We start from the raw sequence: 24,955 nt of genomic DNA, 5'->3' as shown, positions 1-24,955 counted from the left end.
TGTCTACATTCGAGATTCGAGAAACAGGAAGAAGCTTCTCTCCAGTCTCCCCGCTACCGTCACCCCGGTGTCTCCCCCCTCCATTTCTCTCCATTGTTGGATTCCGTCGCGTGCGTGTTCGGCAAGGTGAGTGCAATTTATATTTAATATATCAAACGATCGTGCGCGAAACGGTGATTAAAAATCGCGTAGTGCTCCGTAGACGTTTGCGCGTTAACGATTCGTCGTTAAATACTTTGTATTGAAAGCTTCATAATCCCAAAGAGTCGTTCAGCATATGCCCATGAATTCTTAACCTAAAAACAGGGTGCTCGCGTGCCTTCCGCCATTTATACGATTTTCTTCCGTCAGCTGAATATTAAAATAATAATTTTTATTAATTATTCGAACTCGTATATCGCAGGCTTTTGGTGTATACCTCAGAAAGTATCGCACATACGAGCATCATGCAGCTGCAAATTCGTGGACAGGAAACGACTATCGTCGAATGTGAAGACAATGCGAAGATACAAAATATAAAGGTATTGTTTTTTTTTTAATAATATTATTTTAGCATATATCAAACTTGATATCTGAATTTGTCTGTAACGTCCAACGATGTAGCATTAAAATGATAAACTAGCATTTGTTTACTTTATAATGCTAGAAGGAGCATTAATGCAAAAATAATGTGTAAATTTATGTGAAAGAGAAAGTTGTTTTTAACTTTCACTTTTGATAAGTTTACTACAATATGATTTTTATTTTATAATAGTCTTTTAGAGGAAATTACCTAATAAAGAATATTGAAAAGAAAAAACATTTAGAATATATGTACTACAACGATTGGTTTGTTTATAGGAAAAAATTGCATGTCTGCAAGGTATTGAAAACGAATTCAGCCTTTATTGCAACGGAAGTTTACTAGTGGATGAAACTTGCGTAAATGAACTTCCATCGAATGTACTCGAGTTGACTGTACCCTTACTGGGAGGTAAGTTAACACGTAGAAAATAAAATACACAAATTTAGCATAGCATATTAACAGATATTTTAAATATCTTATATGTAATCAATCAAAACTGCTAATCGTATTTGTTATATATTTGAGAAAAATCCTTTAATTCTCAAATAATATATTTATGAAGGCATGAAGCGCAAGAAACTGCAGATTGGTTATGAAATAACTGTTTTTCTTATTCTTTTTTTAGGAAAGGTTCATGGTTCTTTGGCGCGCGCTGGCAAAGTAAAGGCTCAGACACCTAAGGTAAAGAGATGCGCTGCATTCTTCATTATTTAATTGAATTTATTCTCTGGGCTTATTGTTATTTATAAATAAGAAAATTTATATAAATATATTAAATATGTCTCTGTTTTAAACAAAATGTGTTTTGAAACTTTAGTTTTATAAATTAAATGTAAAATATGATGCAGGTTTTTATTAATGTATTAATGTATGTTACTAGGTTGAAAAGCAAGAAAAGAGCAAAAAGAAGACTGGCCGTGCTAAACGACGTATTCAATACAATCGTAGGTTTGTCAACGTCGTCCAAACCTTCGGCCGCCGACGTGGACCTAATGCCAACACAAATACATAAAGAAAAGCGTTAATATAATGTATTATTTGTTACAATAAATTCGGATAAAATGCCATAACTGAAACATATCGAATGTGTATTTTGTAATTAGAATTAAAGATTACTTATGTTAGGCTATATTCTTTAATCAACAGTCATAGGATGCGGTCTGAATTCGGCATAATTTGGAAAAAAGAAACGAAGCTAAACCTTGATATGTAGGATTGTAAGCACAACCGAACGTTTGAGTTTCAAAACACATAAAAATACAAAAGTTGCAATCTTTTATCCTAAAACACGACGGTATGAATGATGTTGTACACAAAATCCTGGAATTCACTATTGGGAACGTATTTGGTAAAGATATAACTTGCAGAGAACCCGTTCATCGTTGCGACGAGTATCAGCCGGGTTCTTTGGTAGAGCTGGGTAGAACCGGTATTAAAGTATGAAAAAAAAATATAATAACCTTAGCTATCTTTCAATTTTAATGTAAGACTTCATGATCACCGTACAGAGAACTCAAAATTTTTTATTCAGATATTCGATAGAGAGAATTACTTTGAGAAATAGCGTTTTTAGAAATATCAACTAATTGTAAAATAATATTTTGCGTAAGTGCAAACTTCGAAATGTAAAATTAAAATTTACATAATTGGGAGAAAAGTCAATTTTTATAAAACTTACATAAATTTAATTGAAAGAAAATCTCTTTCTTTTGTTTGCGTAGACAATTTTTGAAGATGGCAGTGCAAATTTCTGCCTCGTCATATTCCAAAATTAAATGCACATTTTTTTATGTAATTGTTCATACGTCTGATACTTTTTTAAAGATTTTCTATCTTTAGGGGCATACATATTCTTATGACAATAAGGCTGATATTTCTGTAAGTCTATAAAAATAAAATGAGTGCAAAATAAAAAAAATCCGACAAAAATCTCTAATTTAAAAAAAGAAACGTATGCAATATAGAAAAGATTTTATCGTATATTGTCAAAATTTTGAATTAAAACTAGGACATATGGAACGCAGCTCTAGGTATTGAGTTGTCTTAGCTTTTATTCTCGAATATGGTTATGTTATGGTTAGTTTGCGGGTTACGTCTTCTGCTAACAGATTAGTTGACTGACAGTTTTATAAAACTTTATGAGTTTTTATATAATTCATTAATGCACGACGAGCCGTAATATAACAGACACCATTCGTGTACTGAATTTTCACATAATTTTTATACCATAATTTATATATCAAGTTTTCACGAGAAACTCAAGCAATGGTAATTATGTAATTACATAAATTTGTATGTTTGTAAGCCTATATGTGAAATGATTGGTAACTGATACTAAACATATTTGTTTATGTGTCAAGTTTTTCAAGAAAATCTTAATGCCATGCGGGCTATGTGCGGTACCCGCGGTGAAACCAGCAAATCCGTCAGAAGACGGAATGTCGTACAGTAACGATCCGGGAGTCAAGAAACTAATTCGCCCATCCGAACTACCTATTTATACCTTTGAAGACGATTACGCTAAACAGATCCCATGGTAAAGCGCAAGTAATTCCAATTATAACTATTATGTCGCAGACAAGAGATTTAACTCACAATTAAGAAATCTTGTGATAAACTGTTAGAGAAGCAGAAAGTGTAACTGAGTATTCCTTACCAAAAGCACATATTGGAATTGACATTTCTGTCACTTATTTTATATAATGTTTATTGTTAATTTTACAGTACAGAATGTTCACCCTCAGTACTGGAGCAGAACGTATCTAAAATTCGCAAGTCGATTCAAGCAGTTGCATCAGAATATCAACATTACACTGGCGTCGCTTCAGATACCATCGACATTGGTTTTGAACACAGCAGATGTGAGTGTTAGCTAAGCATACATTTAAACGTGCTTTATAGAATTATATTGTCGTACGATAGTAATTTAATTTAATTATCTTTTTTTTTGCAGCTCTTTTAGATTATCTACGTGAGGAAAGTAACGTTATGCCACGAATGGGCGCTATCGCTATTGGTGGAATAGCTGGGTTAGTGCTTGGACTTAGAGGACGCAAATTCAAACGAATAGTATATTCTAGCGCGGGTGCTCTTTCTATAGCAGCTATCTGTTATCCGAAGAAGGCAGAAGAGGGATTCGACATGGCTAAACATTACGTGAACGTCGGCTACAATTTTATTTATGGCGGTAAGAAACATTAAATTATTTTTAGCAAATGGTTTTTGTATAAATAATAAATGTACGTTAAAACTAGCTTTTAAAAAAGTGAAAACGGGACACGAGATTGTCAATGATACATGGATATATATCGATGGTTTATTCTAAATAATTTCAGTCAAACCGGGTGACAATCGACAGCTGCAAATCACAATACCGGAAATGCCGAAAATGCCAACATCTTTTTCGGAATTTGCAGATTTAACGATTGTCACAGGTTCAGCAGTGGCTACCGCTGTTGGTAGCTTCGCACAGAATACATACGCATCTTTAAGCGGTAACAAGGAGGTAGGATGCAACGAAGAAATTTCTCTATTGCATCGTCCCTCCCTCATACCTGCATTGCTTAATTGTGCTATCAGAATCTCTTGCTTTTAAGTGTTGATTATAATGATTATCCAAATGAATCTGTTAAAAAATCAAATAGGAAACAAATACATGCTACAAAAATAATTTATATGTTGCGACCGTATTGCTGATATATTACGAAATATTATCACGAGTATCTTCTCTTAAAAAATTGTTATGCATTTAGTTTATGCAAACATCGATGGAGATAAAACAAAACATGTAACATTTCGTAACACTGAAGAAATCTCTGAACCGATCATTGAAACACCATCCGCGCCTTTGACAGATAAAAATACAGAATTACGCTCGCGAAGAAGTTGGTTTGAATGAAAGCAAATTTAGGTGCCTATGCTCGTTTTTTCCTATTATATTTCTTACTGACAATTTTTGTCTTGCTTGCTTGTGTAATAATCTTACTTTATTCTGAACATCAATTTTCAATGTTTATAGATATTATATTTATCTTTTGCCATTTATATGTTTCAGGAAAATCAATCGACAGCTAAATTAGACACTAAGCAAGATTAGGCGTTTGGTGATAATAATAGCGCAATGTAGTAAAAATGTACAAAAGTTCTATTAATAACATTTTGGAGAAAGAATCATGTATTATTTGAATAATAAATCCTAAGTACATCACAATATATGAAACAATTCTCAGAATTTCTTTTTGGATATTTTAATATACATAAAAATTTAAATTTACAAAAATCGATCAAGTATCAGGAAAACATAATCAGCTAGGAGGTTCTATTATTTAAAATTCCAAGAATTCCCCTAATTTTTAAGAATTGCGGTTCCGAGAATTCGGAATTTTGAATCGCGAAAATCAAGAACCTTGAAAATCAGATAAAGTATCAGGAGAACATGATCAAGAAGGAGGTTGCATTATTTGAAATTCCAAAACTTTCTTAAAACACAATTCGGAACATTCGTAATAAATTCTATAAAATTTAAATTTAAATTCAGGATTACTAATTTAAATTTTGAGAATCTCATGAAAAGGAATGGAAGGATTGAAAGGAACAAAGAATTTGGATTGAAATATAATTAGGAACGAGGTAAAATAAATCATATAACTTCAAGTTATTTCAATTTCAAAAGTAAACTTGATTGTTTTTTTCTTTCATTTACATATTATACATTATGAACACAAGATTAAATTATGTATGTGTATGCACTACATATGTATATTACAATACGTTTTCAAACTGATTTACTCATTTACAGTCTACATTATTGGTTGTTAAAATACGAATCTCTCCAAGTAGAAATCGAAAATTGAGACGTATGTACGCTTTCAACGCGACATTACGATTCGGCACGCGGGGCGCAGCCGCGTCTCGTTTTATCGACTGGTTATTCCCGGCTCGCCGCTCAACTGTACGGGATTTCGATTCTCACTCTGGCACAAGACCAAAACGGCACTCGAAACCTGCGCACTTGCAGCCTCGGCATGAGGATAGTCAATCTAATGTGCGCCCTTAGGAAACACAAACCGCTGCGTAGATCATGAAAGGGGCGCGCGCGCACACTTTTACCCCCCTACTATCTTGACCTGTTCCTCGCACGGGTCAACACGCGAACTACCGTTGGTGAGGTGCGATTATATCGTAAATTGCTCTTTCTCTCTCTCTCCATTCTCCCTCTCTCTCTCTCTCTCCCCCCCTCTCTCTCTGTCTCTGTCTCTCTTTGTGTCGTTATCCGGGATGTGAAAGTCGATGATTAGTGCGAGCTCGAAGCGTCCGCTTCTCTACCAAGTGTCGAGAGATATGAATTTGGAGTACGTTCGCTCAGATTCGTTCGGGAGGCTCCTCGATCGGTCTTGGATGCAAATATGATGCTCGTTTATCGTTATTTTCCAACGAGGGTGCTCCGTGTTGTGTGACGCACAGTGAAAGGGTTGCCGTCGCCGTCGCGACGCTCGCGTACATCCCCGACAGGCGGATGCTGCAAACTCGATGTACTCTCGTTGATCGTCGTCGTTCTCCGAGCAAAAAGATCGAAAATTTTTTTAAGAAATATCACATGAATTTACGGTGTTTATTATACGAATATGACGAGGGATGATGACGCGTCGATAAATCTCGTGCTAGGCAGTACGTGAATTTCGCGTGATTTAAGAACAGCTTGGCGGATCGAGGTGTTTTACAATTCAGGTAGGTTTTCCAGCTAAATATATAAAAAAGCAGTATCGATCCCGGATATTTCTTTTAATACGATATATTATTATTAGATTTAAGAAAATATTTCTGTCAATAATATTTTCATTTTTTAATAACTACAATTTATAATGAAGCATATATCGGTATTATTATTTGTATAATAGCGAAACGGTGCGAGAATTCGTGCGCGATTTGCTTTCGTTATTTAATCTCTTCGCGTTTCTATTCGGCATCGAGATTGACGTGTTGGGTGACAATATCCTTACCGATATCCTCTTCGCAATCACCCTCCCATCGCCGAGTATCCGGCGATAGGGAAGAGGGGTCGGGGGGGGGGAGGGGGTTGTGGGCTGTGAAATAGGCCGTAGCGATAGATGTTGTCTCATGTGCCAATCTCGGATGATACTGTTTTATATCTCAAGAACTCTATCTGTCCTTTGATATTCTCGTTGGGGAAAAAAAATCTACTGGAAATTGGAAGTATCCATGTGTGAAAAAACGATCCGTCAGGTCTGCCGCGGACAAACATTTTATATCGTAATTAGATAATTGGTCGCTGGGATCGATGTCGTGGAAACTTTGCTCACGCGAGAAAAATTGCGCAAGAATATATTAAGATATCTCGAGGCCTTTCTGCAATATCGTGTGTTCGACAAACGCGGTATCGCGCTAAATTTCATATATCATTAATCTGAAAAAAAATCTAACGCCAGATCTAGCGTAAAATAAAAGACTTGAGAGTTTTAATGTTAAAATCTTCGATTCTTTTCGAAGCTGGATTTTTTACTGATCTTCAAGCGTGATCGGATAAATTTAATTACTTGTAAAACTCTTTCCGTCATATAAAACTTAATTCAATCTTATTACATTGCGATTACGATCTTTAATTATTCAGATTTATTCTATTCGTTCTATTTATCGCAACGTCCTTAACGTGTTAACGTTGTATAAAAAAATCGTTGTGTTTTTCACGTAGAGTGGATATGGTAACTATGAACTCCGAAAAATCGGCTTGCCGCCGAAAACCAATAGAGAAAAGTAGCAGCAGTAGCAGCAGCAAGAAGGCGCCCGAGCATGTTGAAGATGTGGATAAAGGAAATGAGGACGATCGTGCGAACGATTCCCCGGATTTGTCCCCCAATACCCCCACGCACAACGTCACTGCCTCTTGCGCCGAAGACACCCCTAATTACCTTGTCTACAAAAAGGTATTATCGCGAATAAAAACGAAGGTTTTAATATTAGAATTATACCTGTTCGACTTCAGTGTAATAATTTAAATTAATTTCAACTGCATGTTTTACTTTTAATTTATTTTTCAAACCAAACGACATTGCTTTCGTTATTTTACATAAAATAATATTACTATATATATATTACTTTTTAGATGGAGTCGATTGTAGAAAAGATGTTGGATGAATTCACCGGTGTGCCCGTAAAAACAGTTAAGACCTTCATGACGAAGACGCCGTCTGTTTTTACAGGTAAAGGCGGAGATACTTGTGTTTTAACGTCATAAGCACGATCTTTTATTTTTGTCAATTTAAAGTTAAGCTTAAAAAGAAATGTACGGAAAATGGAATTTTCTTATGCAAGCCTCTCATCTGAGGGCATAAATTTAGGCCGAGTATTATTAGCGACCTTAAACGAAGATTTAACGAAGAAAATAATTATATATAATTGATATATAACATTCCAGGTGCAGATCTTATAGCATGGATGATGAAGAGCATGGATATTGATGATCAAGGTAGAAGATCTATTTTCTTAATTTATGTTAATTCTTAGATTCTATCCGTGATTAATATGAATCTGAAACGTGTAGTATATTGGTATGTTAATTCAGAGGCTCTTCACGTGGCTCATCTTATGGCATCCCATGGTTATTTTTTTCCTATCGACGACCACTGCCTTACCGTAAAGAACGACAACACATTCTACAGGTTTCAAACACCGTATTTTTGGCCATCGAATTGTTGGGAACCTGAGAACACTGATTACGGTAAATATTAATAATATAATCGAATAATATTAATAAAAATATTAATATTATCATTAGTGTAATTTAATTTGTCACTTGTATCGTAGATGCAAATGATTTAATTAGCAATATATTTAATAATTATAAAAATTATTCTTGTTTGCCAACTTGCTAAAAAGTAATTGATCAGGAAGAAACGTAGTATTACTTTATTATCAATTTTAGCGATTTATATCAAACTTTGTATATACGTGTCATATTTTCGTAACTATATCATGATATATATACCCGTTGGTGCGTTACTACGTTAAATGTTACAGCTGTCTATTTATGCAAAAGGACGATGCAGAATAAAACGCGATTGGAATTGGCGGATTACGAGGCGGAGAATCTAGCTCGATTGCAAAAGATGTTTTCGCGAAAATGGGAATTTATTTTTATGCAGGCAGAAGCGCAAAGTAAAGTTGACAAGAAAAGAGATAAATTAGAAAGAAAAGTCTTGGATAGCCAAGAAAGAGCCTTCTGGGATGTACATCGGCCAATGGTAAATTCTTATTACGTTAGAATAATAGATAAAAATAAAGAACATTTACATATATGTTTTCTCATTGATAAAATATCAGGACAAGAATTTTTGTATTATAAATAGGGAAAAGTGAGAGGAAGATTTTTATCATAGAAATATCGGTTGTCAATTACATTACATTTCAGCCCGGATGCGTAAACACGACGGAGCTGGATATTAAGAAAGCTTGTCGTAGTAATAAATCTGTCGTACAACCAAGTAAGCATTTGCAACTGGGCGTCGCCGGTGGCAAAATATCGCCGTCTGCAGAAACGAGTGCGACCACATCGATAGAATTTTTGCAGAAGGAGATCGAAACTCTGAAAGACAGACTGCACAAGCCCGTCATCAAGGTCTCGAAAGTAGCCGAAGCGTATGTCAATAGAGTTATCTGTTTTAGCCAAATAAACCGAGGGATATTATATATTTGGGAACATTATTGTATTAACATTTGTTATATAAAGTCAATCGAGATTTGGTTAAATATTTCCATGTATAAAATAGCGAAAGTAAAATGTGTGTCCGTTCCAGATTTTGTTCCATGTTGTCCAATGATATAATAGTACAATTTATTTAAGCTTCGCTAAATGTGTATATTATATGCGTTTATAGGCTAATCGATATTTGTGATATTTTTAGTTTGATTGGGTACTTTGAACAATACATGGAGTACGATCCCTTTTTCACCCTACCCGAGCTCACAAATCCATGGATAACCGACAGCCCGGAAATGTGGGAGCAGGAGAAATTAGCGTAAGTATCGTTATTATAAAGAGAAAAAAATTCTCGCATTAGTTGTGGTAAATTTCATCCAAACGTTATGTGTTACCTATATGTTTTTCCACGCATATTTATATATTTACGAATATGTAGGAAAGAAATACCTATGAGAAGAGTAAAGAGGTGGGCGTTCAGTCTTCAAGAACTCTTACAAGATCCCGTTGGTAGAGAACAATTTATACGCTTTTTAGATAAGGAATTTAGCGGCGAAAATCTCAAGTATGTATAACAACTCTCGCGTAAGTTTTTCTTTTTCTTCAGCTATAAACGTTACTATTTCATACTCATATTTACACTTTTATATACTATCTATCTACACACGTAATACGATGTTGAATTTACATCAGGGAGACGAGATCATTTATGATATGTGCAGATTTTGGGAAACCGTTCAGGAATTGAAAACTTTACCGCAGAAAGACGTCCAGATGAAAGTCGAAGAGATATGGCGTGAATTTTTGGACACGGATGCCAGTTGTCCCATCAATGTCGATTCTCGGTCTTACGAGGTTACCAAAAAAAGTCTCGAAAACCCAGACCGATGGTGCTTCGACGTTGCTGCGGTATAAATTTAAGTTATTAATTATTTGATTAGATATATCATATAGAATGGAGGAATAAAACAATAAAACCAATTAAAAAATAAAAATTTTAAAAAGTTATTAAACTTTATTTATTTTTTTATTAAAGATAATAATATAACTACTTGTGAAACAGATCGTTCAAAAGGAGTATTAAACAAGATTAACGATCCATTTCTTATGAATTGATTTATATTATTACACAAAGTCAAATATATGATGTCTAAACAATTATCTATATTTTATATTTAACTTTCTCTATATTGTTATTTTCCAGGCGCATGTATATCATCTAATGAAAAGTGACAGCTACTCGAGATATTTACGCTCGGAAATGTACAAGGACTTTCTCAATGGATCCAAAAAAAAGGTAATTCCTCTTCGTGAGATCGTTGCGATAATTTGAAATGTGTCATTATTATTTAAATCATATGATTAACAAGATCTACTGTGTTCTTAACATTTCAGACTTCCGTAAAAGGCATTCGCTCTATCGTTTCTTTCACAGGACGAAGAGACACAGCAACTTCGTAACCTGCCACTTTCTAGCACTTATAATAATCTTACATCTCTACTTGCTACTCCGCTTTTTCTTTTGTTTCCGTAAAAAACTGCACAAAACTGACAAGAGGAATTTGAATTTTAAGAGATATTTTCTATTTGACTTTTTCTTACATTACCGACACATCTGTAAGTAATTGAATATTTTATATCGGTTATTATATACAACAACTAAGATTGCTTAAAATCTTATCGAGGAATCGTACGCTTTTCAAATCTATTATAATATATAAAAGATCGATTACAAATCAATTATTGCATTCGTCCAATATTTCATATCTATTATTTATGACATTTATCTAATTATCATAAATTTTTAATTGTAACTTTCTCATCATTTTTATTTAAAGTATAATTATCTAAATATTTAATATCAAAAATCTAAAAATTTGGAAAAAGATAACGCGCTATCAAACTTTTGCTAACAAAAATTAATTGCAAAAATTTTAAAAATTCAGCCGTAAAAGTATAGAGATCTTAATATCCACGTAGGTATACACTTATTTTGTTAGGATTTAACACTGCGGCATACTTTTTGGATAATCTAAGTAGAAATAAATGCGTGTAAATAACGCGTTTTCTTAATCCGCGAAATGCATTAGAGATATCAAATTAATTGTAATAGCGGAATTGAACTGATGAGGAATTAGGGGAATGTTAGAATAATACAAACTGTATGACATAAATTAATTGTACAAGCGATACAGTCGAGAATTATGTATCTTCAACAAATGAAAGCAAGAGAATTGAGCAAAAGACACGCACAGATATGTACAGAAATATATTTTGCATATAGTAAATAATCTCAACATTGCCCAAATTTTAAAGATTACGAAAAATGTCATTCAATATATCCTTCTTTTTCGTTATATTCGCATACATAAAACTTGTGTCAGAAAACTCGTAGAATTAAGTTAAAAACCTAAAGCTACAATAAAATCGGATAAAAAAAGGTATTTATTATTTACTTAATTCAAAATATTTCTTTATCTTCTATTTCCCTGTGTATATTACGGCACCGACATCTTCTATATTCTCTATGAAAATAATAAAAGAGTCTTCTGAAATTACTTTCAATTTCCTTATCTTTTTAGTTTAGATAAAAAACATTAATAGAAAGAGAGAGAGAGAGAGAGAGAGAGAGAGAGAGAGAGAGAGAGAGAAGAAAAAGAGAAACGTTGAGTCAAAGACATAAGGAATATTCAGAACTGTTAAACTTATTTCTAATGGTTACGTTATATGGTCCTCATGATCTAACTACTTAGTTATATTATATCATTACGTATTTCGGACTATTCAACATTTAGCATAATCGAATATTCATTGCCGTTACATGATTTAATAACTAAATGTCTCTGACTGAATGTGATTCAAACTATTAAAAACTTTCCTGATTACTTTGGCACAAAGTCGTCTAACGGAACTCCTGTAATACGTACATGTATGTTCTTATATCTACGTCATCTTCTAACGTTTTAAGTATTTTTATTAGATAACATAAGTTTATAGATATGTCTCAATGATACTATTTTGTTACTGGCAGTAAAAATTATTTTTAACAATTAAACTTATGTTAATGAGCTACGGAATCAAACAGCTTGATAATAGCTTGATGTGTGCACGTTCCAGAAAAGCTCGTAAAAACAAAAAGATAAATGCTGTAAAAATATTAATATCGTATTGATGGAAAAATATTTTCTACAAAATATTCATTTTTCAGGATGGTATAAAATTTATTACTAATATACATAATATATATCTATTCTATCAACGAATATTTGCGAATAGATATTCCTTTCACATCTTAAACAACAATTTATCGATCGACATTTCGGTAAAGTACAAAATTGTTCTGTCCTTAATGACAGCTATTCAGTTTATATAAGCCTTCGTTACATGACGATTTATGTAGCAATCTTATGTAGCAATAATGGCACGAATCGTGAAAAATACTAAATACCTGCTGCGCAGATATAACTATAATATATGCACGGTCGTGCTGGATTTGTGGATACAAAGCTCGATATATTTCAGATCTAATATTAAATAAATTTTACGAGCTTTCCCAGATTTCCTTTCTAGGGCACAAATATCGTAAGAAACATAAGTGTCAAATTCGCCTAGAAATATACAACAACGACTCAAGTGTTCGTTGTTCCATGTCTAAAAGTGTCTAAGAATGTTGTTGAATCCCCAACAATTGAATTGTCGCGATTGTAATACGTAAAGTCTTTTGCAGAACGCTCATTTAAATCGATTCGTTGATTGTCTGCGCGAATCCTATATCGCTTCTATATCCTTTTTATTATTTCTGTTGATGAGCGGCACCACCGCCCAGAGCGCGGTGCCCAAAATCAGGATGATTCCGAAGGCCAAGAAGATCGGCTTGTACGACAGCACGTTCTCGTAGATGACCCCGCAAACGGGCGGTCCGACGAGCTGCAACACGCCGTTAACGAACAACGAGATCCCATAGGACGAGCTGAGCTTCTCCGGTCCCAGCATATCCGCGAGGATGACCGTCGTGATGCCGATGTACATGCCTGATGACAGGCCGAAGAGGGCACAGAAGAACGATAGCATGGTGTAGCTGGTCGCCATCGGTAACAGAGCCAGGGCGATTCCGCTGGTGCCGAGTCCGCCCACGAAGTAATAATACTTGGGCATAAAATCGATGTCAGATAAGGACGCGCCGCTGATCCTGCCGACCAGATCCAACGCCGAAACTATGGACAGCAGGAGGGCCGACGAGTTTTTGTCGAAGCCCTCAGCGATCGCGTAGGACGGCAGGAGAATCATAAAGTTCGTGTTGCTGATGGCCGACGTGGAGTTGGAGATGAGAATCACCAGGTAAATGGGATCCCTCAGCACGCTCAGGTCGAAGAAGGGCATCTTCTCGAGCTTGCTATCGCATTTCTTCGGTTTCTTTGCCGAGCTCCGTCTCGGTTCCTCGACGCACACCCTGCTATCTTCCTTTCGGTTTTCCTCGACTTTCGAGGAGTCCAATTGCGACCTACCATTCTTCTCGGCAACAGCACTGTCTCGCTGCGATAAATTCTGCGTATCGCCATTCGGACGATCGCCATCTTCCTCGGCAAGACGCGGAGTTGTCATGTGAAACTCATTCAGAGTATTCTCTCGCGGAATTTCTTCCTGTATATGCGAATCCTCGTCCTTAACAGCGTTGTACCGTAATCCTACGATCGTATCATTCTCCTTGTAATCCAATTTCCTTTTAGGCCCACCGGATGCCTTCTCCGTGGTTGACTCTAGCACCACGTTTTGCAAAAGATTCGAGAATTTGCGTATTGGTTCATCGTTGAATTTTGCGTCCTCTCCCATTTTTTCAATCGATTCCCATTTCCCGCCGACAGGCTCTTCGAGGGTCGGCGCGTTGTGTAAAAGATCTGAGAACTTGCGTATTGGTTCGTCGTCGAATTTTGCGTCCTCTCTTATTTTTTCAGTTGTCTCCCATTTTCCACCGATAGGCTCGTCGAGAGTCAGCGCTTCGTTATCGACTCCCTCGTCCAGGGGCACAATTTTCATGTGCTGCTCGACCGGATGATATAGGAGAGCGCAGACCAGCGTGTTCAGCGTGATCGCGCCCATGATGAGGACAGCTCCTCTGGAATGTGACAATGAAACCTGATTTAAGTAAGGTATGCATCCAGCTTTGTTTTTAAGGGGCGAGAAGGAAATGGTTTTCAGATAAAACTTCAACTTGGACCTGGGCTTGTTGTATTTCCGTTACTATTGTTATTTGTTTTTAGACTAAATTTTATCAAAATTTTATATTTATTTGTTCGACGATATTAACTAGGAAGGTATTGTAATTGCGATTTTTTGAACGAATTAGTAATTAAAAAACTGTTTTATATCGTTGACATAAGACGGTATTAACCAAAGGCTGTCATAAGTGTGATTTTTCAAAAGAATTAATAATTAAAACGTTTTATATCGTTGACATAAATATATCTACAGTACAGTATGGATTGATTTTCTCTCTACTGAACGCATAGGAAACTGGAGGAATTAGAATTTCCGAATTGACGAGGCTTCATTGTTCGACGTCTGCGGGACCTTTCTTGGGACGAAGATTTCGACGGGTAAGTTTGCGAAAAGTTTTGTGCCGTGTGACTTCCCAAGCCGCTTTGGAGTGCGCTTCTACTTTCCGATCCCTCGAAAGCAGTTGGGACTACTGTATAAAGTCTTTTGCGGAAGGGCTCTCGGTAGAATAGATATCTTGTTCTCGAAACAGGAGCCGAAAGGAACATCTGAATAATTCACATTCAGTTTTTCTAATAATTGCTCCTCCATGTTCTCTTAAGTAGACATTATTAGAGAAAAAAGAAGTGTCAAATCAACATTGATATACTGGTATATGTATATGCAAGAATATATAATCTTGAAATGAGATTATATTGCATTAAGCGAAGAAAACTTGCTTAAAAATAAAGTCATTTATATAGTTAAACGAAGTTTTATATTGTTCAATGAAGAAAAAAATATTGAAATAAAAAGATGAAGTTCTTATAAGAGAAAGATTATATATCAGTGTTAATTTAATACTTCTTTTTTTTCTGAGTATATGACTTTTTTAGTAAATTACCTATATCCAAAGCAGTCCAAGAGATATTGCAGTAACGGTGGTAGCACTATAGTGCCGATCGCGCTACCAGAAATGCATAGACCGTTCGCTACCCCTCGTAGTCTCTCGAAGTATTGCGTAACGATGTAAACCGTCGGTGGAAATGACAATCCAGCGCCGATCCCGACCATAAGACCATAACTACGTATAAAAAAAAAACTATTATTTATAAATATTGAAAGTATAAAAATTTTTTAGAAATGCCAGAAAATATTAATTTTTTATTCTTTATACATGCAAGAATTATAACGTCAAAATGTCATCAAAAAAGTCATTTTGACGTAAAATGACGACAAATAACGTCAGCTTGCTACCTGGGATGTTTCGTGTAGCATTTTAATGTATTACGTGTATACGTAAATCAAAGACTTGAATAATATACGTAAATCAAGGAGACCTTTCGTCTTAAATGCTTCAACAACCGGCTTTATTACACAACATTTCGGCACCGTTTCGTCATAGTAGTTATTAAAATCAAAGTTGTTAACAACTGTGTTTGCCTATTCACTTGCGACGCTTCTCGAACGTCAATCGATAAAGAAACTGTACCTGACGTAAAGATAAGTAACTGAATTAGCGAAGTAGCTCAGCATCATCCCGCTGGCTGCAAAAGTGCCGCCGATGAGAGTCACCGTTTTATAGGAGTACTTGGTCGACAGGATACTAGATAAAGGACCTGCAAAATATTTCATATTATATTTTTAGGATACAGGCATCGCATTTTATTTACTTTACAAATATATCAATGTGTATTGAAAGCGAAATTTCGTTCGTAAAGGAATAAAGCAAAGTATCCTGTATAATAGAGAAACGAAACTTATTATAATATCATTAGTTTAATTTACATCTAAATCTATGAATATATCACAAATAAAACGCGAGATGTGTTCTCGGAAAATTCAGGCGATTTTCAAATTTAAAATCGAAGTAGAATATTATTTTGAAGAGTATTGCTTACCTAACGAGCTGTACAGAAAGTAGCATAACGCCGGCATCCAGGAGGCCGCCGTGGAGGAGGCTTTGAAAACATGCAGAAACTCGACGAAGAGCACGCCGAAGGACTTGACGGTGCCGGGGATGAGAAAGTTGACGACGAGGGCGGAGAACAGGACCACCCAGCCCCATCCCCCGTCCGGCGGGATCATCTTCGTCCTCCGCGTCTTCCTCCTCGTCGACATGGTTCTTCCGATCGCGGCGCGAGTCCCGTGCGATTCTCGACTGCAAAACCGTTCAAAAGGGGGACGTCGTTACGCGTGGATTATAATAGACACTTTCTGCCTTCCGTCGCCGCGCGAAGGTAAAGAGAAAGATTATTATCGCTGTTAAAGGACGGATCAGCTTGGAGCGCCGTCCTTGGCGCGATTACGCTCTTTCATAACAGCGCGATAGAGGAATCGGCAGCGGCAACGTTCGATGAAATCATCGACGTTTCGCGAGACCGCGGATTAGATCCTATTGTATTCCGCGGCGTCGCAAAACTTTCGCGTCCTCGAAGATCTACGCGTATATCTCTAGCTTCCCAGACAACACGCATGACTAAAAGACGTCTTTAAGACGTTACCAAAAATTAAAATTTACAAGACGTCTCTTAGACATCTTTAAGACGTTATAATGTTGTCTTTCCTCCTACAGTTCGTCATAAGATTACCATAAAATCTGAAATTCGCCGCGTTGTTTGCCGCAGGTTCTTTCCGACAGTTTCGTCATAAGATTACCGTAAAATCTAAAATTCGCCGTGTTGTTTGCGCGGTGCGAACCAGCGGCGGAGAGAGAGAGAATGACGCGTTTCCTTTTTTTTATAATTGTCCGCTTATTGGCCGCACGCTTTCCTAGAAGGATTTTCTTTTCACACTTGGCCGCGCGCGACGGCTTCGCGCGTTCACCTGCGCGCACGCATGGAATATATACGATTTTCATTGGAACACGCGTTCATTGGAACCGTCACGTGTAATACGTGTCCCGGTTACCATTCACGATCGCGCACGCGAACGCCCGGGGAAAAATTCCCGCCCGTGTGTACCAACGCGCGCGACGAGCTCGGAATAATTAATCCTTCCATTTGCTCCTAAACGTAAAGGGAATATATGGTTGAAAAAAAAGAGACTGAAGAAAAGCCATTTTAATCGCGTGGAAGAGAACGGAAAATACGTGTTGATCTATACACATTGGAAACCCACGTATCTACATGCAGGAAGATTATAGGATGAAAGTCGCTGAACAAGACTCTCGTGACTCTCTGCTGTCGTATCCTTCTATTTCGGTAGAAAGCACGCGTCAGGTATCACGAGATCTTGGAATTAAGCTGCGGTTTGAAGGACATGTTAAAAGATATCGGTCAAAAATCGTAACGAGTTTAGGCTCGACGAAGGACGATGAGTAAAGTAACCTTTGACCGAGGCGATGGAATCTTTCTTACGAATTGTTTTCTTATATTTTTTGATGTGCTGAATCATTATCAAACTTTTAATTATATTTCAAGCTGATGAGAAAATAGCAAAAATTGCATGCAAAGTAGCAAATTGGTAAAAATCGGAACAAAAACTCGAGAATATATAACATTTTCTTACCTTTATGTTCTCCTCCTACTGTCTCTCACTCCACCTCCTTTATTCTAATCTGACACATCACCCATTCTAACATAAAAGAGAAAAAAAAACCAGCCCACTCTATCACCCAACCTAACTCAACCCTGGTGGAAAAATGTCGTAGAATTCTTCGTAAGTCTTAATTCTTACAAAATTTCTGAGAAAATGTGAGAAATTTTTTCACCAGGGTTTAAATGCGATTTTCGCTATTTTTCTATCAGATCTTGAAATAAACGTTCGATAATGATTCAGCACATGAAAAAATATAAGAAAACATGCATAAGAAAGGTTTCAACGGTCAAAATCTGGTTACTTTCCCCATCGTCCTTTGTTTTATCTTTCGAGCCTTACTCCCAAAGTAAGATATGATAATTTTATCGCTCGTACCTAAAACTGTAAATCCATGCTCCCCAATGATGTTAAACATAATGGCTGATTCTCATTGCTTTCCTTTTATTGCTTTCAATCGAGGAATAAAAGTTGCAATGATTTTGCGACCGTTTAACACACTTCGATGCTTTCGATATTAAATCAATCGCGTATTCGGCTAAAAGTCTTGAGCATTCGAAACAATATCTTTAATCAGGTGTTGAGATATTATTATCCATAATTAAAAAAGCAAAGGGGCTAGATTTTTATTATTGCCAATTTTATTATAAACTTCTTCCTCGGAAAATTTTGAACAAACGGAACTATCTTCGATATCACGTGTCGAGATATTAATTCATTCGGAGTTAAAAAGAGTTGCAAAAGAGTTAAATTCTCATCATCTCCTTTGCATTATGAATTATTAGGCGGATCTAACTGTCATCCTTCTGAGAAACGTTAGTTACGGTGTTTAACGTGTCGGTACGAAGGCGAACATATGATAAACGGTAAAAATAAAATACTTAGTGTACTCACGCTACACGTACGTACGCGTGTGTCTCGTCTCGATCCTCGTCTTTGTGGTATTAATTAGCATATATCTCGGCGAGCGCGTTACGTTCTATCGTCCAACGTCGCATTCGAGTTCCTGACGGATACTCTGCGTGTTACGCGGCTATCGCGTGGCGGGCAACCATTAATTTGAAAAATTACGACTATTATCTGGCTTTTAGATTTGAACTTTTCATCACGTTTCTCTGCCCCCTAATTTAGCCGAGAATTAGCCGGAAGCGTAGTGGAAGTTTGACAATTTAATCGATATGACTAACCGGAATCCGGCGAAAAGGACAATGTAATAATAGATATCTAGTTAGCCAAATCTGAAAAGAGCATATTTTATCAAGCGTCCGTAAAAAGTTTCCTTGACAAAGTAACGACAGATTTGATGCAAAATCCGCTAATTAAATTGATATTTACAAAACGACAGAAATTACTTATTCATAAAATGACAGGCGGAACCGCAAATTGATCCGACAGCAAACAGACGGCAAAAACCGAGCAAGAACATGCATATAGTACAATACGACGGTAAATTGGCAGCAAATACTGAGACTTTCCATTACGTAGCTTATTCAGTATACTTAAGGTAATACTTAAAGGTATTTAAAGGTATTTAACATGACGCATCAAATTATCGAGTTATGTAACAGCAACAAACGGTTTGCTCGATATTCACTACCAATTTGCTGTTACATTGTGCCGCGCATATTCTTGCTCGATTTTTACCGTCTGTTTGCTGTTAGATTATGCTTTTGCAAGCAATTATTGCTCTTATTTTACGAACAGTAAGTTTTGCAAGCCTAAGAAGGACACAAATGTGGCATCGGTTTTAACGCAAAATTCTAATCTTTGCTGGCGTATTGTTATCATTTTACGTAAAGGGTATGTAACGTAAACTTTGTGGTAAACATATTTGCCGGGAATTTAACGACGATCTAATAAATCTGTGTCTGCAGCGTAATGCAAAAATAAAGATGCAGTCTATATATAAGTTTTGATGGACATAACTTCAATTTACGATTCACGAAACATTTTCAATCACTCAAACGTTTTGAATGAAAATATTATTTCTTCCACAAGCGTCCCTTTCAAGTTTTAATAAAAAGAGAAACGAACGCGCTTTGCATCACGAAACGTCGCGCAGCTTCTATAACTTTGTAACTCGTTCTTTAAAACGTTATTAATTAAAAATGCACAGGTAAGGCATTGAAAATATAAATTAATTCTTCGGTTCTCTGATTCTCTCAAGGTAATGTGAATCTCGCTGATTGACGTCTCGAGGATCATCCGCATTTGCGTATTTGCGTCTTCTTCGTTTCGAGGCGAGCGACGGTGCCAGTGGTAGTAAACCGCGCAACGGTGAGAAAAGTCCCGTAATCGGCCACGCGGCTGCACACCGCGCTATAAGTAGGCACATCGCTCGCGAGGAAGTACCACGCCTGGGTACTATGAATGATTCCCATTTACTACGGATGCGTAAAACGCTCGGACGCGCTGCTCGCGAACGCGCCGCCGCCGATCGCCCACCGCGCCGCGCCGCGCCGTTCTCCAGTCGGTGCGAGACGCATGGTACGATCGACCTCGCGAGATCTCACGTTAATAACGTTTCAAAAAATGCCGCTCACGTGTTAGACAGTAACGAGCTATAAAAAGTTTCGTAATACGCGTGTAATCTCCGGATTTTTAACCAAAAAAGAGAGAGAGAGAGAAATCTTCACGAAAAAGATCATATTTTCATTAAAATGTTTAATAATATTTAAAACTTTCGGAGTCACACGGTATCCTTTATGTTAAAGTCGCACGCTAGTGATTCACGTTTTACGTAATTCCATTTCAATCAAATCGCTTCCGAATGATAAATATGTATATTTCTGCGTGAAACTTTTGCCAGACTTTTCTCCTCTTCGACTTTTTTCTTGCCGAGTTAACATTCTCCAGATTTTTGGCAGCGTTTTCGTAAATAACGACAGTGGGGGAAGAAACCGTCTGATCAAACGACATAAGAGAGGTCGGGAATCTTCAAAGAAACTCGCTCTATTTGCGTAAGCCAAACGTGGAAGGAGGACACTTCGAATATTTTTTGAATAAACAAAAATATAGACAAAACAAAAATGTGAATATTGGCCTTCCTCTCTGGATCTACGGATTAATGTGTTTATCGAAGATGAACAATTGCGTAATTCTGACGGAATTATACCGAACATTTTCCAGAACATATGTTGCCAAGTGAATAAATAACCGGTTCTATTAATACATTCTTAAGGCCGAAAGTTTGAATGTGAATGTATCATTACGCGCTAAAGGTTAATGTCGCTATTGAAGCCGAAAACCTAACGATCGAAGAATCTCATGGCTTTCCAGTCGATAGATATATCAGTTCTATGCTTATCAAGCCAATTATGGCACCTTCTCACTCTTGCTGTTTGATGTAGAAAAGAGAAGATTGAACGCTAATAATAGAAGACATGTAATTATTTTCTCGCTCGCTACGTCTGGCAAAAAATTGTTCATACATTCGCAAAAATGTTATATTTTGTTAAATATTGATCAAATATTAGCAACCTTGTATGGTTTGCTCAAATTTGAAGCTAAAATCCTATATAATGACTTCAATTATAGAGGCTGTTTAAAATGTTATCAAATATGTTGCCACTCTGCGTCACTAAACGTTAAATTATATACTTAATAAGCATCAATAATAATCTAGTAATCGATGAAACCCATCTCGCAAACGTTTGAGTGATTGGAAATGTTTCGTAAATAAAAAATAATGTAGAATAATAAATAATACTATAGAAATTAGTTTGCATAAGAAAATTATTTTTATTTTTGTAAAATAATATTTTTTTTAATAAGTGAAACAGGAGAAAAATATTTCTTAATAAAATGCTATAAAGTTATTAATATAATTAGCAAAGAGATCATAGGATATATTACATTCACATATATTTTAGCAAGGTTTGTGCAGTAAGATTAATTATTGTATATACAATTCTGATGAATGATGTACTCTCGATTCATTGGATGACTAAAATTCTAAGAAAAGTTACATGTTTTCTTTATGAATCGTTACAAGGAAGATATCATTTACATTAATCGGCTGTCTATTTTGTAATAAACACAGCGACTATTAGCTGGCAAAGCAACGCAAGAAATTCTCAAGATGTATCATATCGTATAACTAAACATTCATTCAGGAAAAAGCCAGCAATGGCGCCGCGCCGCGCCGCGCCGCGCCGCGGCGTAAGCGGCGGAGATCTGTGTCTCATTAAATAATTTTATGTTCAAATCTTACTCGATTTATTTGATATCGAGTTTCACGGGTCGTGCGACCGAACGTCGAGTCGCGCCGCGTGTTTACGCCTATATTATACTTATTAATTTAAGGCGTTCTGTCGCCATAGTCATGAGCGAGATAGCGTGGGCAACTCGTATCTCGGCAGTAACAAACGGCACGCTCGTTAACGTTCAAACGCCTTGAAGCATTACGGTGAATTAATATCCGTAAACAGAATCCGAAAGGAAAAACACGTTCCATTACGAAGATAACGGGTGGGTAACGTTAATATACGCGCACGCACACGCGTGAGGAGACGCCGAAGCGTTAACTGGTAATCATCCTTTATTGAAGGATTAATCACGCACGTTCCGTATTTTCTCCCGCAATACGTGCACTTCGTTATTGGCAAATAAGATTTCCCGACCGCTTGCGTTTTTTTTTTCTTTTTGGAAGCTAAATACCAGATAACTTAGTTGAATCACAAATACATTCTGTACATGTGTATCACATGGTTAAAACGACATGTGTGGAATCGCGATTCTAAGTGACGCGTGTTATTGGTTTTGGCAAAGTTGTTACTTTTGTAAAAGATGTGCACTACATTCTAGTCTTTGCTAGTGTGTTAAATCAAGCTGTTAATTATATAATTACGACATCAAGCCGATTTTATTGGGTTCACTCTCGCTCTTGTGATTAAAGTCTACTTTTGCTTTATAAAAAGCAAGATAAAATTTCCTTTATTTCTTATTTTAATTGAATTTCTTTTTGTCTCCTTTTTTTATTTCAAATAAATAAAATATTTCACATTATGCGGATAACAGCGAGACCTCTGCACCTGTAAACTATAGGCCTGTTCGTTTTCGCTGCACTTATGAATTAGTGCGATAAGTTAGAATGAAACAAATATATTTTCTTTCATTCTAACTTATTGCCGTACTAATTCAGAAGTGTATAGCGAAAAATAACAGGCTTTATCGTACTACGTAAAATATACAGCAATTTCGTCTATTAGTTGGAAAAATTTGTGTATTTTTCCACGCACGCAGTTGATGGAAATACAATGACACGCCGACGACAAGCGATATCGTGCATAAAATATAACAGATGCATTTGCGAACAACGACATATGTTTCCGTCTAATTCTAAATCAAGCATATATAAGATCGCATGACGTGAAACACGCGATACACAAGGTTACCACTCTAATAGAATTGGCCAACAAATCTAATAATATATATTTCTTGAATAAAACTCGAACTTTTCTTTCTGCAGTTCGAACCTGCGTCTATATACCAGAAGTTTTATCATTTCGTAAATTAATTTTGAAATGCTCGCAATGTCTTTTTGCAATGTTTATATTGCGATAAGCTTTGTATAGCATTATAATGTACTTAACTCAAAATATACTTAAATATGTATGCTTGAATGGATTTAAATAAAACCCCTAATGATCAGTACATCTGATTATTAATGCAAGTCAGTATCTGCATTTAAAAATATAAGAAAAGCAGGTTTTGAAACTAAATAACACATAATTAATCGCAAATATAATGTAAATCATTTGCATGACAATGAGAAGGTTTAAGAACAGCAACATGATAATAACGTCTCTAATTTTTAGATTCTTAAATTTTGATTAATAACTAATAAAAATTTCAAATTGATCTTAGATTTCGTGCGAGTTATAAATTAGGAATCTAAGGCCTAGTTTACACCGATCACTTGATACGCGTATTAAATAGTAAATAACTAGTAAATTAGTTTGATTATTGGCTGATCAGCTCAAATATACTATTTGATACGCGTATCAAGAGATCGGTGTAAACTAGGCCTACATCAGCGAAAAAAGTTCAATTAAGGGTTCAATCAAATTAAATATGTATTAGCGACTTAAAGGTACGAAAATATGGAGTTATCCAGGATTATAAAAGACGAGTCGAGTCTAAATTAAAGTCATAAATTTATTATCGAGCATTATTAGCCCAACCAATTCATCCGAAAGCAATTATAATAATCGCGCACTGACCTGGTAGACATTTCCTCTGGTTTTGACATCTCTTCTTCTCACCGCTAGCGGTGGTGGAGGAAGGATGAAGGTGGCGGTGGCTCAGTCACCCGCGGAGAACTATTCTCTCTCTTTCTTTCGCTCTCTTCTCACACACACACACACTCTCTCTATTACTCTGGTAGGAGGGCAACGGGAAGCAGGATGCTCATCGGACGTTTGCTATCATCCTGTGTCTTGGACTAGACTGCACACTGGCACCGTAGAACCCGTTCCACTCCCTCTTCTTTTTTTCTCAGCTCTCCTCGAACCGGCGCAGGAACACTCGAAGGTTGCCCTCAACTTTTATCGTACCAAAACGGTCACCATGCCGCGCCATTATAAGACCGGTGTGCACCACCGATGTGCACGTTACGGTGTGCACGTAAGGATTGTTTTCTGCGAGTTAGCTGGCAGGCTGGCAGGCAGGCTGGCTGGCTGGCTGGCTGGCTAGCTGACCGGCTGGCTGGGCGACTGGTCGGCGATACCGACTTTACTGGTGAGCCACCACACGGAGGTGCTCTCGGTACACCGCGGCGAGACTACAAGGTGGAGACAGGTCGAGTAGCGTGATCCAGCGCACGATCACCGAGAGGGTGGGAGATTTCTTCCACCGCGTACACAACCACCGCTTGCTCCGGCTCCCACTATCGCGGGCTCCCGTCGACGCGGCGCGGCGCGGCGCGCCGCGACTCCCAAAGATGA

At 36.7% G+C, this 24,955-nt stretch overlaps 4 protein-coding genes across 6 annotated transcripts; 3 read left to right on the top strand and 1 right to left on the bottom strand.

The window, feature by feature from the left end:
• Window positions 1–41: 41 nt before the first annotated feature.
• Rps30 (ribosomal protein S30) lies at window positions 42–1,645 on the top strand. The gene is made up of 5 exons (XM_071783280.1): window positions 42–126; window positions 404–521; window positions 841–973; window positions 1,191–1,246; window positions 1,446–1,645. The coding sequence occupies exons 2-5, from the start codon at window positions 447–449 to the stop codon at window positions 1,575–1,577; spliced, it is 396 nt and encodes a 131-aa protein (XP_071639381.1). The 5' UTR covers window positions 42–126; window positions 404–446; the 3' UTR covers window positions 1,578–1,645.
• A 977-nt stretch (window positions 1,646–2,622) lies between these two features.
• Mic26-27 (MICOS subunit 26/27) lies at window positions 2,623–4,777 on the top strand. Its single transcript, XM_071783279.1, has 6 exons — window positions 2,623–2,833; window positions 2,926–3,101; window positions 3,290–3,426; window positions 3,519–3,752; window positions 3,901–4,070; window positions 4,620–4,777. The coding sequence occupies exons 1-6, from the start codon at window positions 2,831–2,833 to the stop codon at window positions 4,659–4,661; spliced, it is 762 nt and encodes a 253-aa protein (XP_071639380.1). The 5' UTR covers window positions 2,623–2,830; the 3' UTR covers window positions 4,662–4,777.
• Window positions 4,778–5,469: 692 nt separating this feature from the next.
• Window positions 5,470–10,858, top strand: Rsg7 (regulator of G-protein signaling 7). Of its 2 annotated transcripts, XM_071782948.1 has the most exons (12): window positions 5,470–6,292; window positions 7,275–7,506; window positions 7,686–7,782; window positions 7,998–8,048; window positions 8,145–8,300; window positions 8,600–8,823; window positions 8,991–9,217; window positions 9,484–9,597; window positions 9,718–9,843; window positions 10,001–10,187; window positions 10,483–10,575; window positions 10,674–10,858. In XM_071782948.1, exons 2-12 carry the CDS (start codon window positions 7,282–7,284, stop codon window positions 10,737–10,739), a joined length of 1,566 nt encoding a protein of 521 aa, XP_071639049.1. In that variant the 5' UTR covers window positions 5,470–6,292; window positions 7,275–7,281; the 3' UTR covers window positions 10,740–10,858. The 2 variants fall into 2 exon arrangements, with proteins under 2 accessions (XP_071639049.1, XP_071639050.1); XM_071782949.1 differs by lacking the exons at window positions 10,483–10,575; window positions 10,674–10,858 and having other exon boundaries at window positions 9,972–10,166.
• Window positions 10,859–11,532: 674 nt separating this feature from the next.
• Window positions 11,533–24,877, bottom strand: LOC139815783 (monocarboxylate transporter 12). Of its 2 annotated transcripts, none has more exons than XM_071782946.1 (5): window positions 24,233–24,877; window positions 16,373–16,632; window positions 15,964–16,090; window positions 15,376–15,555; window positions 11,533–14,391 (listed from the first exon to the last, which is right to left on the bottom strand). In XM_071782946.1, exons 1-5 carry the CDS (start codon window positions 24,259–24,261, stop codon window positions 13,047–13,049), a joined length of 1,941 nt encoding a protein of 646 aa, XP_071639047.1. In that variant the 5' UTR covers window positions 24,262–24,877; the 3' UTR covers window positions 11,533–13,046. The 2 variants fall into 2 exon arrangements, with proteins under 2 accessions (XP_071639047.1, XP_071639048.1); XM_071782947.1 differs by lacking the exon at window positions 24,233–24,877 and adding an exon at window positions 18,903–20,377.
• Between the last annotated feature and the right edge of the window lie 78 nt (window positions 24,878–24,955).

The sequence above is a fragment of the Temnothorax longispinosus genome, chromosome 7 (genome assembly GCF_030848805.1).
Source record: "Temnothorax longispinosus isolate EJ_2023e chromosome 7, Tlon_JGU_v1, whole genome shotgun sequence".
NCBI lineage: Eukaryota > Metazoa > Arthropoda > Insecta > Hymenoptera > Formicidae > Temnothorax > Temnothorax longispinosus.
Note: the sequence above shows the minus strand (reverse complement) of the source record. Positions and strands in the feature narration are given on the sequence as shown.